The sequence below is a fragment of the Lontra canadensis genome, unplaced genomic scaffold, assembly GCF_010015895.1.
Source record: "Lontra canadensis isolate GAN:19392208 unplaced genomic scaffold, GSC_riverotter_1.0 scaffold762, whole genome shotgun sequence".
In the NCBI taxonomy this organism is placed as follows: domain Eukaryota; kingdom Metazoa; phylum Chordata; class Mammalia; order Carnivora; family Mustelidae; genus Lontra; species Lontra canadensis.
The window spans coordinates 12,097-24,009 of record NW_022631746.1 but is presented as its reverse complement, the minus strand read 5'-3'; the positions used below and the strand labels follow the sequence as shown (position 1 = coordinate 24,009).

Here is an 11,913-nt window from a genome sequence, read left to right as displayed (position 1 = left end):
GGGCTTTGGGCTTTCAGTGCCTGTCTGAGAGTGGATTTGTGGCGTTGGTCCTGGAGAGGTGACAGGGTTTCTGCTCCAGGAGTCTGGGAGGGTCGGGTCCATGCAGCCCTCAGCTCCGATGTTGACGCTGAAGTTGTGAGTGGCGGTGGCAGGGGACCCCTCCCTCCCCACAAAGCAGGTGAGGAAAATGCAGGGATGGGTGTCCTCACGGAGCTCACAGTTTCTGAGCTGCGTCTGACACAGTCCTGCCCACGGGCGAGCGGTGTGAGGAGAAGGAGGTCGGTTGCTTGATTTCAGGGCATTTTCTCCTGATGCAGCTGTGATTCCCCCCCAGATCCCTCGTGAGGACGAAATCTAGAGGTGGAGGCGAAGGCAGAAATGGCCAGTTCTCAGGTGAGCCTGGTGTCCCCGCGGAGCCGTGTCCTCTGTTTCTCCACAGACCCTCACGTTTAGAAGCTGCAGATGTAGATGCCTCGAATCTGGGTACTTCTCGCTTCTGTGTTCACCTATTTTTAAGATCTGGTCAGAAGTGATACTCACGGTTAGGTCTTTAGAATGCTTCTCTATGTCCCAGAGCCTTCTGTCCTGTGTCCCCAACCTGGCTTCGATAGTGCATCAGTCATTGTCACTTAAAGTCCCACGAGGAGTGACACTATTCCGTCGGTGGCAGATCCGGAGGGGAAGGTGTCGAGTCTGAGATTCCTGTGGCTGATGAGGTCTGGTCCTGGGATATCAGGGAGGGAAATCATTTCTCATTCGGGCTCCTTTGGATTCTCAATCAGCTGTGTGCAGCTGGGGAGTAAGGAAATGCAGACATAAACTTGATGAGTAGGAGTCCACAAAACTTGGAAACTTCTCATTCTAAGAAAGGGGGTGTGCGTGTCTTCATCTTTAGTAGGTGAAAGAGATATTCTACTTAAAGTCCACTAGAGGAGGGTGCCTGGGGGCTCAGTCAACTAAGGTTGGACTGTTGATTGCAGCTCAGGTCGGGATCCCAGGGTCCTGAACTGGTATCTCCACTTCTGGCTCTGTGCCCAGAGGGGAGTCCATTTAAAGATTCTCTCCTTCTCCTGCCCTTCCCCGTCTCCTCTAAAATACAAATCAGTCTTGGGGATCGAGGGTGGTTCAGTTGGTTAAGAGTCTGCTTTCTGCCTCCAGCTCAGGTCGTGATCTTGGGGACCTGAGATTCAGCCCCACATCGGGCTCCCAGGTGGGCAAGGATCCTGCTTCTTCCTCTCCCTCTGATTTTCTGCCTGTTTGTGGTCTCTCTCTCACTCTCTGAAATAAATACAATAATTTTTTCAAAATTTTAGTTACTGTGGCACCTGGGTGGCTCAGTGGGTTAAGCCTCTGCCTCCACCTTAGGTCATGATCAGGGTCTTGGGGTCCAGCCCCACATCGGGCTCCCAGGTGGGCAGGGATCCTGCTTCTCCCTCTCCTTCTCCTGTTCTGCCTGCTTGTGCTCTCTCACTTGCTTTCTTTGAAATAAATAGAGTCTTTGTAAAAAAAAAATTTCTTTATTTGTAAGAAAAAGAGTGAGCACAAGTAGGGTGTGTTATGGGCAGAGGTAGAAGGCTCCCCACTGAGCAAAGACACTCCCCCACCGCCCCAGTGTAGGAGGCATTCCCAGGACCTTGTGTCTTGGCCTGAGCAGAGGGCTAATGCCCACTGACTGAGCCACCCAGTTGCCCCTATAAATATAATCTTTTTTTTTTTATAAAATTTTATTTATTTGACAGATGGAGATCACAAGTAGGCAGAGAAGCAAGCAGAGAGAGAGGAGGAAGAAGGCTCCCTGCTGAGCAGATAGCCCCATGCGGGGCTGGATCCCAGGACTCTGGGATCATGACCTGAGCCGAAGGCAGAGGCTTTAAATCACTGAGCCACCCAGGCACCCCTATAAATATAACCTTTAAAGAAGATGAAAATAAAAATAAATCTTAAAAATTCAAAGAAAAGAAAGGAGTAAACTAGCTATTTCTAGCACAGGGACGCTATGCTGTTTCAGTGTAGTGTCTCTCTCAGTTGCTTGGGGCCCAGACGAGTGTCCATGATTAGCTGGAAGTCCGTCCAGCAGCACTGCCGGAATTCCCCTGCAGCAGGGCAAAGGTGGTGGAAGTTTCCTGAAGACCTAAGAGATCAGTAGGCAGGGGACACAGGAGAGCTTGTCTGCAAGGGGCAGTGTGTGGGGGTTTCTTTTCAGGAGAAGGAAGGTGAGGAGTTCTGGGGACCCTGTGGAACTTACTCACTTCTGCGCACTGTACCTGGTTGTCAGAAACCCATTGGTTTCTTAGGGTCTTGGTAGTTTTGAGGTGGGTCCCCTGCTGGGCCTGTCTGGACTCAGCCGTGATCACTGGGGCCCTTCCTCCATTCCTTTGCTCAAGCCTCCTTGCCTAAAAGCAGCCTCTACAGATCGTATAGTGATTCAGTTGTTTAGGTATAGCTACTGTATTTCCAAAATCAGATTTATATTCTGAAATCCTGTTTTCAGTCCAGTGGAAATACCAGTGATGATGTGTCCTTTGATGTGCATTAGGCGCTGATAACATTTGTTTCCATTCACCTGATGGGAACTTCTTTTATTGGCTTGGTGCTGTCTGCCAGATTTTCCCATCATGTACCTATTTTCCCTCCTAATATTTGTAAGGAACATAGGATACTGAGGAATATGCAGGAACTGTCGCATTTCTGATGTAAACTATTTCTTCTGTATTTAGCTTGTTGTAGGTTCATTCTTTCACTTTCCTTCCTTCCTTCTTTTAAATGTTTTCTCATCTGAGAGTGCACTTGAGAGTGATGAAAGGGAAAAAGGGAGAAGCAGATTCCCACTGAGTGGGGAGTTCAACTCAGGGCTCTATCCCAGGAGTTTGAGATCATGACCTGAGCTGAAGGCAGACCCTTAACCAGCTGAACTATCTGGGTCCCCCTTGCTTGTAGTTTCTGAGGAGGAGAACAAAATCAGAAGAGGTGTGGATAAAATTAAATTTCCTTCAACTTCTAGTCTGTTGGTAAATACCTGAGAAAGGCAGAGTAGGACATTCCTCAGGGAACTCAAAACTGCCTCAAGGTTAATGTTTTGTTGGATGCAAAAAGCAGTCTTAGCCTAACAATAGACCTCCAGGATCCTGTAATTCCTCTTTAACATATGAAAATTGCTTTGAAAACTTGAACTCCATTCCTCAAATGTAGCTCAGGCACCATCCTTCAAGCTTGGTGCCCATTGATAGATATCTGGAGGGTCTCCAGACTAAAGTGTTAACTAACTAGTGAGTGGCCTCATCAAAACACCAGCTGGGAGGCCCTGAGGGTCCTGGAAACTTGCTTCCAAATTCCTTAGAGCCTCCTGCTATCCCTCACCTCCTCCCCACCTGAAAGCATAGAACCAGTCCTGCTTACCGTCCTCTCCACTTCCATTAGGACCACAGTGTTTTTACCATGGCTATCTCAACAATCCTTTCTTCATCATTCACTCCAGAACCCCAATATTTCAGATCAAAACATGTCTAGAATTGCTTGACCATTGGCTTCTCTCCCACATCCCAACACTTTGCACTGGACAAGGAGGGCTGTCACCTCTGTGTAGTGGATAGAGTTGACTTCTGGGAGTGAAAGTCTCAACCGGGCAGCCCTCTGCCCCATAGGTTTTTCGTTAACTGCACACCCATCTCAGGGAGAAGGAAAGGTCGGATCTGGCTCTAGCTGGTGACATTAACTCCAACTTTCATCTTAGGATACATCGTGAACTGTGTCAGTGGCCACTTGGTGACTGTGGTATTTATTACAGGGACTGCTGACCTTCAGGGATGTGGCCATAGAATTCTCTGAGGAGGAGTGGGGACTCCTGACCCACACTCAGCGGCAACTGTACAGGGATGTGATGTTGGAGAGCTACGGACACCTCCTCTTCTTGGGTGAGGAAGATTCCTTCCACATTTCCCAAAGCCCACTCAGGGTTTTATTCCTTCCTGTGAAGACTGTCTTTTCGGATATTTCTCTTGGAATGACTAGAATTCAGATCCAGGCAGAAAGGGAAATAAGTAGTGCTTTGTAGATGGAGAGAAAAATCTTCATGGTGTTTCCTTCTCAGCCTTAGTTTCTCCTTCCTCAAGCAAACATCGTTGCTTGTGTAAATGAGTGGCAGTTCTCAACCTTTAGTGACATAAATGGTGCTTCTCACATCTTAAACTGAAATTTCCCCTTCTTATTATGTCTACTACTTGGAAGTTTAGGTCAGGATGTGAACAATGGAAATTTATCTTGTGTATTCTTTTTTTTTTTTTTTTAAGACATTATTTACTTATTTGACAGAGAAGGATAACAGGTAGGCAGAGAAGCAGGCAGCGGGGGGGTGGGGGGTGGGAGTAGGCTCCCCACCAAGCAGAGAGGCTGATGTGGGGCTTGATCCCAGGACCCTGAGATCATGACCTAACCCAAAGGATGAGGCTTATCACCCTGAGCCACCCAGGTGCCCCGCCTCCTGTGTTTTCTAAAGGGACTGTTGGGGAACAGCTTTTGGGAAACCATTTTCCAGGATTGTACAGTATCGTCTCTTCTCTCCTGAACACAAGACTGATGGGAAGTTAGAATTGGCAGCAAGAGTCGTTATCCTTTTTCCTCATAAACAGGTCTCCTTCTGTCAAAGCCAGACCTGATCATGTTTTTGGAGCAAGAGAAGCACCTCTGGGATGTGAAGAGAAAGGAGACCAGAGGCTTCCATTCAGGTAGGTAGGAACGAATGAGGCAGATGACAGAGGGGAGGTCCAAGTCTGAAGGAGGAAGGAAATCCTTGTGTTCAGTAATGCAGTGTTGCTTCATGGGAAATTAATCATGAGCTTTTTCTTCTACTTTCCTCAGAATGTATCAGAATTTAATCCCAAATATTAATTTCATATACAGAGTCTCTCCACATATTTTCAACATCTATGATGTTTATTTATTCAGAAATGAAGATGTTGTTTGTTTCCTCTGTCTTAACCGAATGGACTATAGGGTTACATTCTGTGGAGGAGAATGAATATATTAATACCATAATACACATCTTTCAAGCTTTTTAAGTGTTCATAAAGTTTTCATTTATAACTGTTTATGATTGATTTTAATGAGAATTCTTCACAATATTATAGTCCATGAAGACATGCCAATCAATTGCTTGTTTTTCATGGGTACATGGACACAGTTCAAAATTATGGTAATATAGAAGTTTTCCTTTTCTGTCATACATCAGTGTTTTATTTAGAATTTCACGAGTTCAGTTTTCTCTTATTCTGGTTTGGTAATTTCCTAAGAATGTGCTTCCTTGTCTGGCTCATTCCACGACATTAGTTAGGTGTGGGTTGGGTGTTATCTGTGCAGGTTGTTACAGGAAGAGAATTTTCAGTTCAGTATATTTCGGCATATTTCAAGACCATGTGAGGATAACAAAAAAGAATGAGCTTTATGCTTTTTGTCGGTAAATTATGTGTGTTTTTGTCTTGTATTTGTATGTTGCACATATATACTGTGTCACCCTTACTTTTTGTCTCCTTGGTGAGTGGTCAGTGAATGTTGTACCATGTCTAGGTGAGTTGTCATCCATATAGAATTAATTTCTTCATGTATTTGTGGGTGAATTTTTATTCTCTGCATGAGAGAAAGACTTTTTTGAATTCAGAGTAATTTTCAAATATTTTATACTTCTGTATCATATTTTGGTATGAAATACAAAAGATACACTTTATCTAATTAATTGTAGGATTAATACCCATGATATGTCTTGGTACCTTTGTCGTTGAGTTATGTGTCTTCTATGAGTATTTTCATTGTGGTTACCTTAGGGATTTGTTAAAACAACTTAGCTGTAAAACGAACCTTTTATTTTTATTTTTATTTTTTAATAGATTTTATTTACTTATTTGACAGAGAGGTCACAAGTGCAGAGAGGTAGTCAGGGAGAGAGGGGGGAAGCAGGCTCCCCGCTGAGCAGAGAGCCTGGGGTGGGTCTCGATTCCAGGACCCTGAGATCCTGAACTGAACCGAAGGCAGAGGCTCAACTGACTGAACCACCCAGGTGCCCTGAAACAAACCTTTTTAAAAACTCAGTGTCAATTATATAGAAAACTTCTTCCTGTCTCCACCCCTGCACACCCTCCCGAATTTGTTACCGACATCACAAATTCTTTTATGTTGTATACTTTATGACCTACGCTTGTAGGTCATATAGATTTTTATTCTTTTTTTTTTTTTTTCCAAAACAAAGCTCTGTAGCAGAAATAAACGTGACTGGTATCTCATTACAACACAGCAGGTTTGTGTAATTGTCTACATATTTATGTTCAGCGGAGAGCTCTGTGTTCTCATGTGGTTGCAGTTTCTGGGTAAAATCCTTTTATGTCATCTAGAAAGACTTCCTTTAATGGTTCTTGTGGGACAGATCTACTGGTAAGCTTAGACGGGTTTTTACTTGGGAATGTCTTCGTTTCTGCCTCTGTGGAAAAGAATTTTGCTCGGTAAAGTATTGTTGGTGACTATTTTTTAATCTTTGAGTACCTGAGTATGTTATGCTGGGCCCATTCCTTTTCAGACTGCTGAGAACCCTACTAGTGATATTGTAGGAGCTCTTGCACAAGATGAAGTGGATTTGCCATTGTGTTTCTTTTTAGATTTATTTATTTGACAGAGAGAGATCACAAGTAGTTGAAAAGGCAGGTAGGGAGGGGAAGCAGGCTCCCTGGTGAGCAGAGAGCTGGATTTGGGGCTCCATCCCAGGACCCTGAGATCATGACCTGAGCCAAAGGCAGGGGCTTAACCCACTGAGCCACCCAGGCATCCCTGTCATTGTGTTTCAAAAGTCTCTCTTCATCTGTGGTGTTTGATGGGTTAACTATAACATGTCATGAGTCGTCCCATTCTTTGTATGTGGTCTGCTGTATATACCATAGTTTTATAAGGAAGTAATTTGAAGAAATTAAATATGAAGGCAATCATAATGAAAAGACATTTACTGTAGTGCACTGGATTTATCAAGCAAACTTCTCTGTGTCTAACTGGAACTTTATTCATGAAAAGGACATTATTCAATGGTTAACTGTGTTTGTTAGCAGACCTGAAAGGATTCAGGGGCAGATGGATCTCTAGAGAGGGACAGTTATTTTCAGTGTGATTCCTTTTTTCCTTTGACTCTATTTTGTATATGCAGATGAGTTTCCAAAGAAAGCCGGAGTAGCGGAAGTTTCCGTCAGATAAACTAGCCTTTTATCTTTTGTTTATACTGCTTTGATAACAGGGTACTGCTGACCTCACAGAATGGTTTTGAGTATATTTCTCCATTTCAAAATTATAAGATTTTCTTTATTGCTATGATTTTGATAAGGATTGTCATGAATGGTTTTTGTAAATGTTAGTTTCTTTTTCTTGTCCTGAACCATGGCTCACCATCTAATACCCAGGGTTCTACCTAACGATCGCTAATTGAACAAAGTCACTACAAATATAATGATAAGCCACAGCTACACAATTCTCAAGGACTATCGATCAAATTTTACACTGTATGTTTCTCCTGTTGTTTTGTGAGCATAGAGAGCACAAGGAGAGTTTTAGGGTTTTGATCTGCACAGAATGCAATGTGTCATATTAAGCTAAAGACAGATTTTGAAGTCCCAGAACTAAGTAGGAAGAAGCACGTGTACGTACTTACGTGTGTGTACCTATATCTTCAGAAGGAAAAGGAATCTTGGTTCAAACCAGGTCATTTCCAAGTTTGAAAACTGATGATTTCCTAGCAAGTAAAGAGATTCTGGATTCATAATAGAAATAGTTTTATCTGTATTGTATTGAAATTATGCTTACTACATCTCATGTGTCTTAATTTGAGAATCTCCCCATGTGAATCGTCTCTTACATAACTAGGTTTTACTCCTGTAGGATCTACTCTGTTTTCCTTATTCCTGTGTTGACCTATTGCTTACCTACCTTAATAGAGATTTTAACAAGAGTTTCCATGGAATGACATGGTATTCAACATTTAATTTAAATGTGAGAGTAATTCTCAAGGGGGCATTATAAATTCCTTTAGTTAAATTGAGACATCACTCCTTCCTTTGTGATTGGAGAAGTAAGAGTTCCTTAGTCGTTATTCTTTTCCCTTCTAGGAAGTGATGTCATCCATGTTGGTCACTTCAGTGTCCGCACTTATTAGGTAAAAACATGGAGACTTCATGCATCATGGTATTTGTTTTTGTTTTTCTTTTCTTTTCTTTCCTTTTCTTTTCTTTTTCTTTTTCTTTTTTTTTAACATTTATTTGAAGGAAACAAAGATGGAACAGGGCTGGGTGCTGACTGGTTGTTCTAACTTAAACAGAACACAGTGTTCTGTAAGGAGTGATGAGGCAGCCCAATGGAAGAGCTGAAACAGATATAGGCTGAAACATTGACCTGAATTCTTCATCTGGGGAGAGGACCCCTGTCTAAGGCTACACTACTGACTCTGAATCTAGAAAGAAAAATTGTACTTCCTTTCTTCCCAAATCCTGTCCAGTTCTTGTGTTTCATCTCTATTTCAGTGATGGAAGCATCACAGCTGACTTTCCCTCCTGTGTTCTGGAAACCTCTTTGTCACTGTACTCCCCCTCCCACCTAAGCCAGGCAGGCCCTTGCCTACCCTTAGGAGTAGCTTGGAGTTTTCTAGTGCCATTGTAAATAGTTGATAACAGGATCATGTGAGGCTTATGTGGGTATTAAATACAATGTTGTCACCACTGCACTGGAAGAGAAGCAAAAATCCATCACTGGGCCACAGGATTAGTTCAGGCATTTGGCACTGGAAGTTGTGAGGACAAATAAAACATGATGTTGTGACAGTTTGAGAGGAAGGTAAGTGCTATGGAAATGAAATATGGTAAACTCTTGAAATGTGAACAAAGATGTGGTAGAGAGGTCCCTTTGGTCACTGCAAGGCCTTAGGAAGCTATTCATGATGAGACAGAGAAGCGTTCCTGGGAAATGTGGCTGTCTGGGACGTGTGAAGCTTTTCTCATGATGTAATGTATTCCCTGCTGGTCCTGAGGACCAGTTGCTACTGGATGACAGAGATAATTGTACTCTTTGAGGCCCAGATGCATGGAGTGTGTGGAGAGGGGGTATTAGTTGATTTAAACATGGTGGGCATAGCTTAAAAGATGTCACATGACAGAGTAGATGTTGAAGACGAAGAAGGCTACTGGACACTAAGAGTGAGAACCAGCCAGGTGTGTATTGCGGTTCCACAAAGCATTGGTATCCCAGGAATATAACCCAACATAGGTCTGATCCAGGGTAGATGGGTGACCTTGCAAGCATGAGGACCTGTGGTTGGCAGTGCCCTCCCTCACTTGCACTCAGCCCTGGGGTGAATCTATCCTGTGCTCTGATCCATGTGCAAGGCACTGATTCATTGAGAAGTCAGTCACCAATTACTAGCAGTGATGATTTCTGCTTCAGACAGTCTTCCCAACATTTGGGGTAGCTGTCCCTATGTTGTTTCAGAGCCCACGCTATCCCTACACCCCTCTTGACCTGACTGAAAAGAGGATTTGTATGAGTTGTAGAGACAGGTAACATTCAAGTTGGGTAGCATGGTATGCTCATATTGAACATGGGATCAGTTGAAGGATAATACATTTTTCAGTAGCTGTTCTGCTGTGGTCAGCAATACCATGAAAGCCTGTTGTGTACATGCAGAAAAGAAGGTGGATATTTAGATATTTATATATCCAGATGCTCAGGTCTTCTGAAATAGCCCAGACAACCTCAAGTATAACCTGATTTTTACATGTCTTCTTTCTGGGATTGTCCACCCCCAGCCATGTGCTTATACTTGAATTTTCTTGGCCCCAGGATAACTGCCCAGCACCAGAGAGCAATCCATGTTTCTTGCAGCAAAGGAGACAGTGTAAATCTCATGGGACATAGGGAATTTGATTTGAACCATTTCTGTTCTCATTCAAGGAAAGCCTTCCTCCCCAAGGCAGCACTCTCTCTACGCCATTGACCAGAACTGTCACAGGGGCCAGTCTATGCTGAAACACATAACTGTAGCAGAGGTGGATGTGGAAGATGTTTTTGAATGTCTCTTCTTTGAATTCTTTCACAGTGTCTGGCACAAAGGCAGTGACACTTTGCCCTGAAACTAACTAGCTGTTTCAAGGAAGCCCTAAAATTGAGAGTGTCCTTCAAGTTAGTGCATGCGGATTTTCCACCACCTGCACTGGCATCCTGATGAAAAGCTGGTTAAGCCTGAAATTGTTTATGATCTTCCAATAAAAATAGTCAAATACAGATTTATTGTGAGAATGCTATATTCAATACTATATAATCCATAACATATATTAATGTCTTCCATGCATTTCTTAACTTAAAAAAGTATTTACATAAGTTCCAGATCAGTTTAAAATAAAGAAAAGATCTATTCATTTATTTTACAGAAAGCTCAGGTGAGAGGCAGGGGCGGGGCAGAGGGAAAGGGAGAGAGAATCTCAAAGTGACTCCCTAGTGAGTTTGAAGCCTGACACAGGGCTCAATCTCAGGACCCTGAGACTGAGATCATGACCTGATCTGAAATGAAGAGTTGGAAGTTTAACCCACTAAGCACCCAGGAGCCCCAGTTTGTTTGTTTGTTTTTAAAGAATCATTTACTTTAGAGCACACTAGTGAGTAGAGTGAAGACACAGAGAGAGAGAATCCTGAAGCCGATTCACTGCTGATGGGAGAGCTGATGACGTGATTGAACACAGGACCCTGACATCATGAATTGAGCTGTAACAAAGAGTGGCCATTTAACCAACTGAGCCACCCCAGAACCCTTGTTCCCATTCACCTAAATTTGGATTGCTTTCATTCAGGAACGTGAACTAAGGTGTATCTGGGGTGATCTCAGCTCAGTGCCTGGTCAGTGCTGATGGCTTGGTTTTCTCCCCAGAAGCCTGTAAGAGAAGCTCTGAGGTTGTCTAGGGTCTCTGTTCAGGCTTCTAATGGTGCAGGAATGGAGGCTAGCATCAGCCATGGGAAGTGACTTAGAACGTGCATAGCTAACCCAGACAGAGAACAGAGAATGTTCTAGTTCAAAGCATTGGCTGGACACCCAAGTCAGTCACAGGTGCTGACAGTTCTCCTTAGTCAGGTAGGTTCATCTACACAGGAGAATAGGCAATCAGTGGACATTGTGTGTAATGGAGTCCCACCCACACTGACAGCTTTTGGGTGAAAGATTTCTACCATGACTTTGGATGAATGCTACTTTGTTAGGTTCACAGAGTAGCCAGGAATGTGTCTTTGGTGCTACAGTGTGCATCTTGGGTATCTTCCAGACCTTTGAAGTTGGCCCTATGGCCAATGGTTGGAAGATCTTAAAGTCAGACCTTCCAGGTACATTGACTTTGGGGTTTATCATGCATGTGACTGTACAGCAGTGCCAGGTGAGCAGCAAAAGATCACAAAGGAAAATGTATCTGTACTGTGGTGGATATCTGAGCCAAATCATACATGTGCCTTATACAGTATTGTCACTCTTCCTTGAAGTCATGTGGTGACCTCATGATCTGTGTGAGCATTTCCTTGATTGATGTTTTAGTTATAATGGTCATCCCACTCATATTTGCATATAAGAAGGCTTGATAGTGTAGTGATAGCATCTTGATCTATCTTGATCTATGAGTTTATTGTACAGGAAAAAAAAACATATTGTACATATTAGAGATACATGAGAGTGATTTCTGCTACACCGTGACCATATCACATAATTATCTATTTGGATATATGGTCAATACATTGTGTGCCATGTTATGTATCTATGGAGAAATGAGGTCCTGAAGACTCCTTGTCAGCCATCTTTCTGACATTGTCTGAGTGACTTGATGCTTCTGTATTAGAAGTCTTCAGTATATTCTTCTGAATGTATTAAGT

The 11,913-nt window shown here is 43.1% G+C and overlaps 1 protein-coding gene across 1 annotated transcript; it reads left to right on the top strand.

Moving 5' to 3' along the window:
- Window positions 1–332: 332 nt before the first annotated feature.
- LOC116863251 (putative protein ZNF720) lies at window positions 333–10,139 on the top strand. The gene is made up of 4 exons (XM_032850738.1): window positions 333–393; window positions 3,785–3,911; window positions 4,626–4,721; window positions 9,961–10,139. The coding sequence occupies exons 1-4, from the start codon at window positions 379–381 to the stop codon at window positions 10,137–10,139; spliced, it is 417 nt and encodes a 138-aa protein (XP_032706629.1). The 5' UTR covers window positions 333–378.
- The last annotated feature ends 1,774 nt before the right edge of the window (window positions 10,140–11,913 follow it).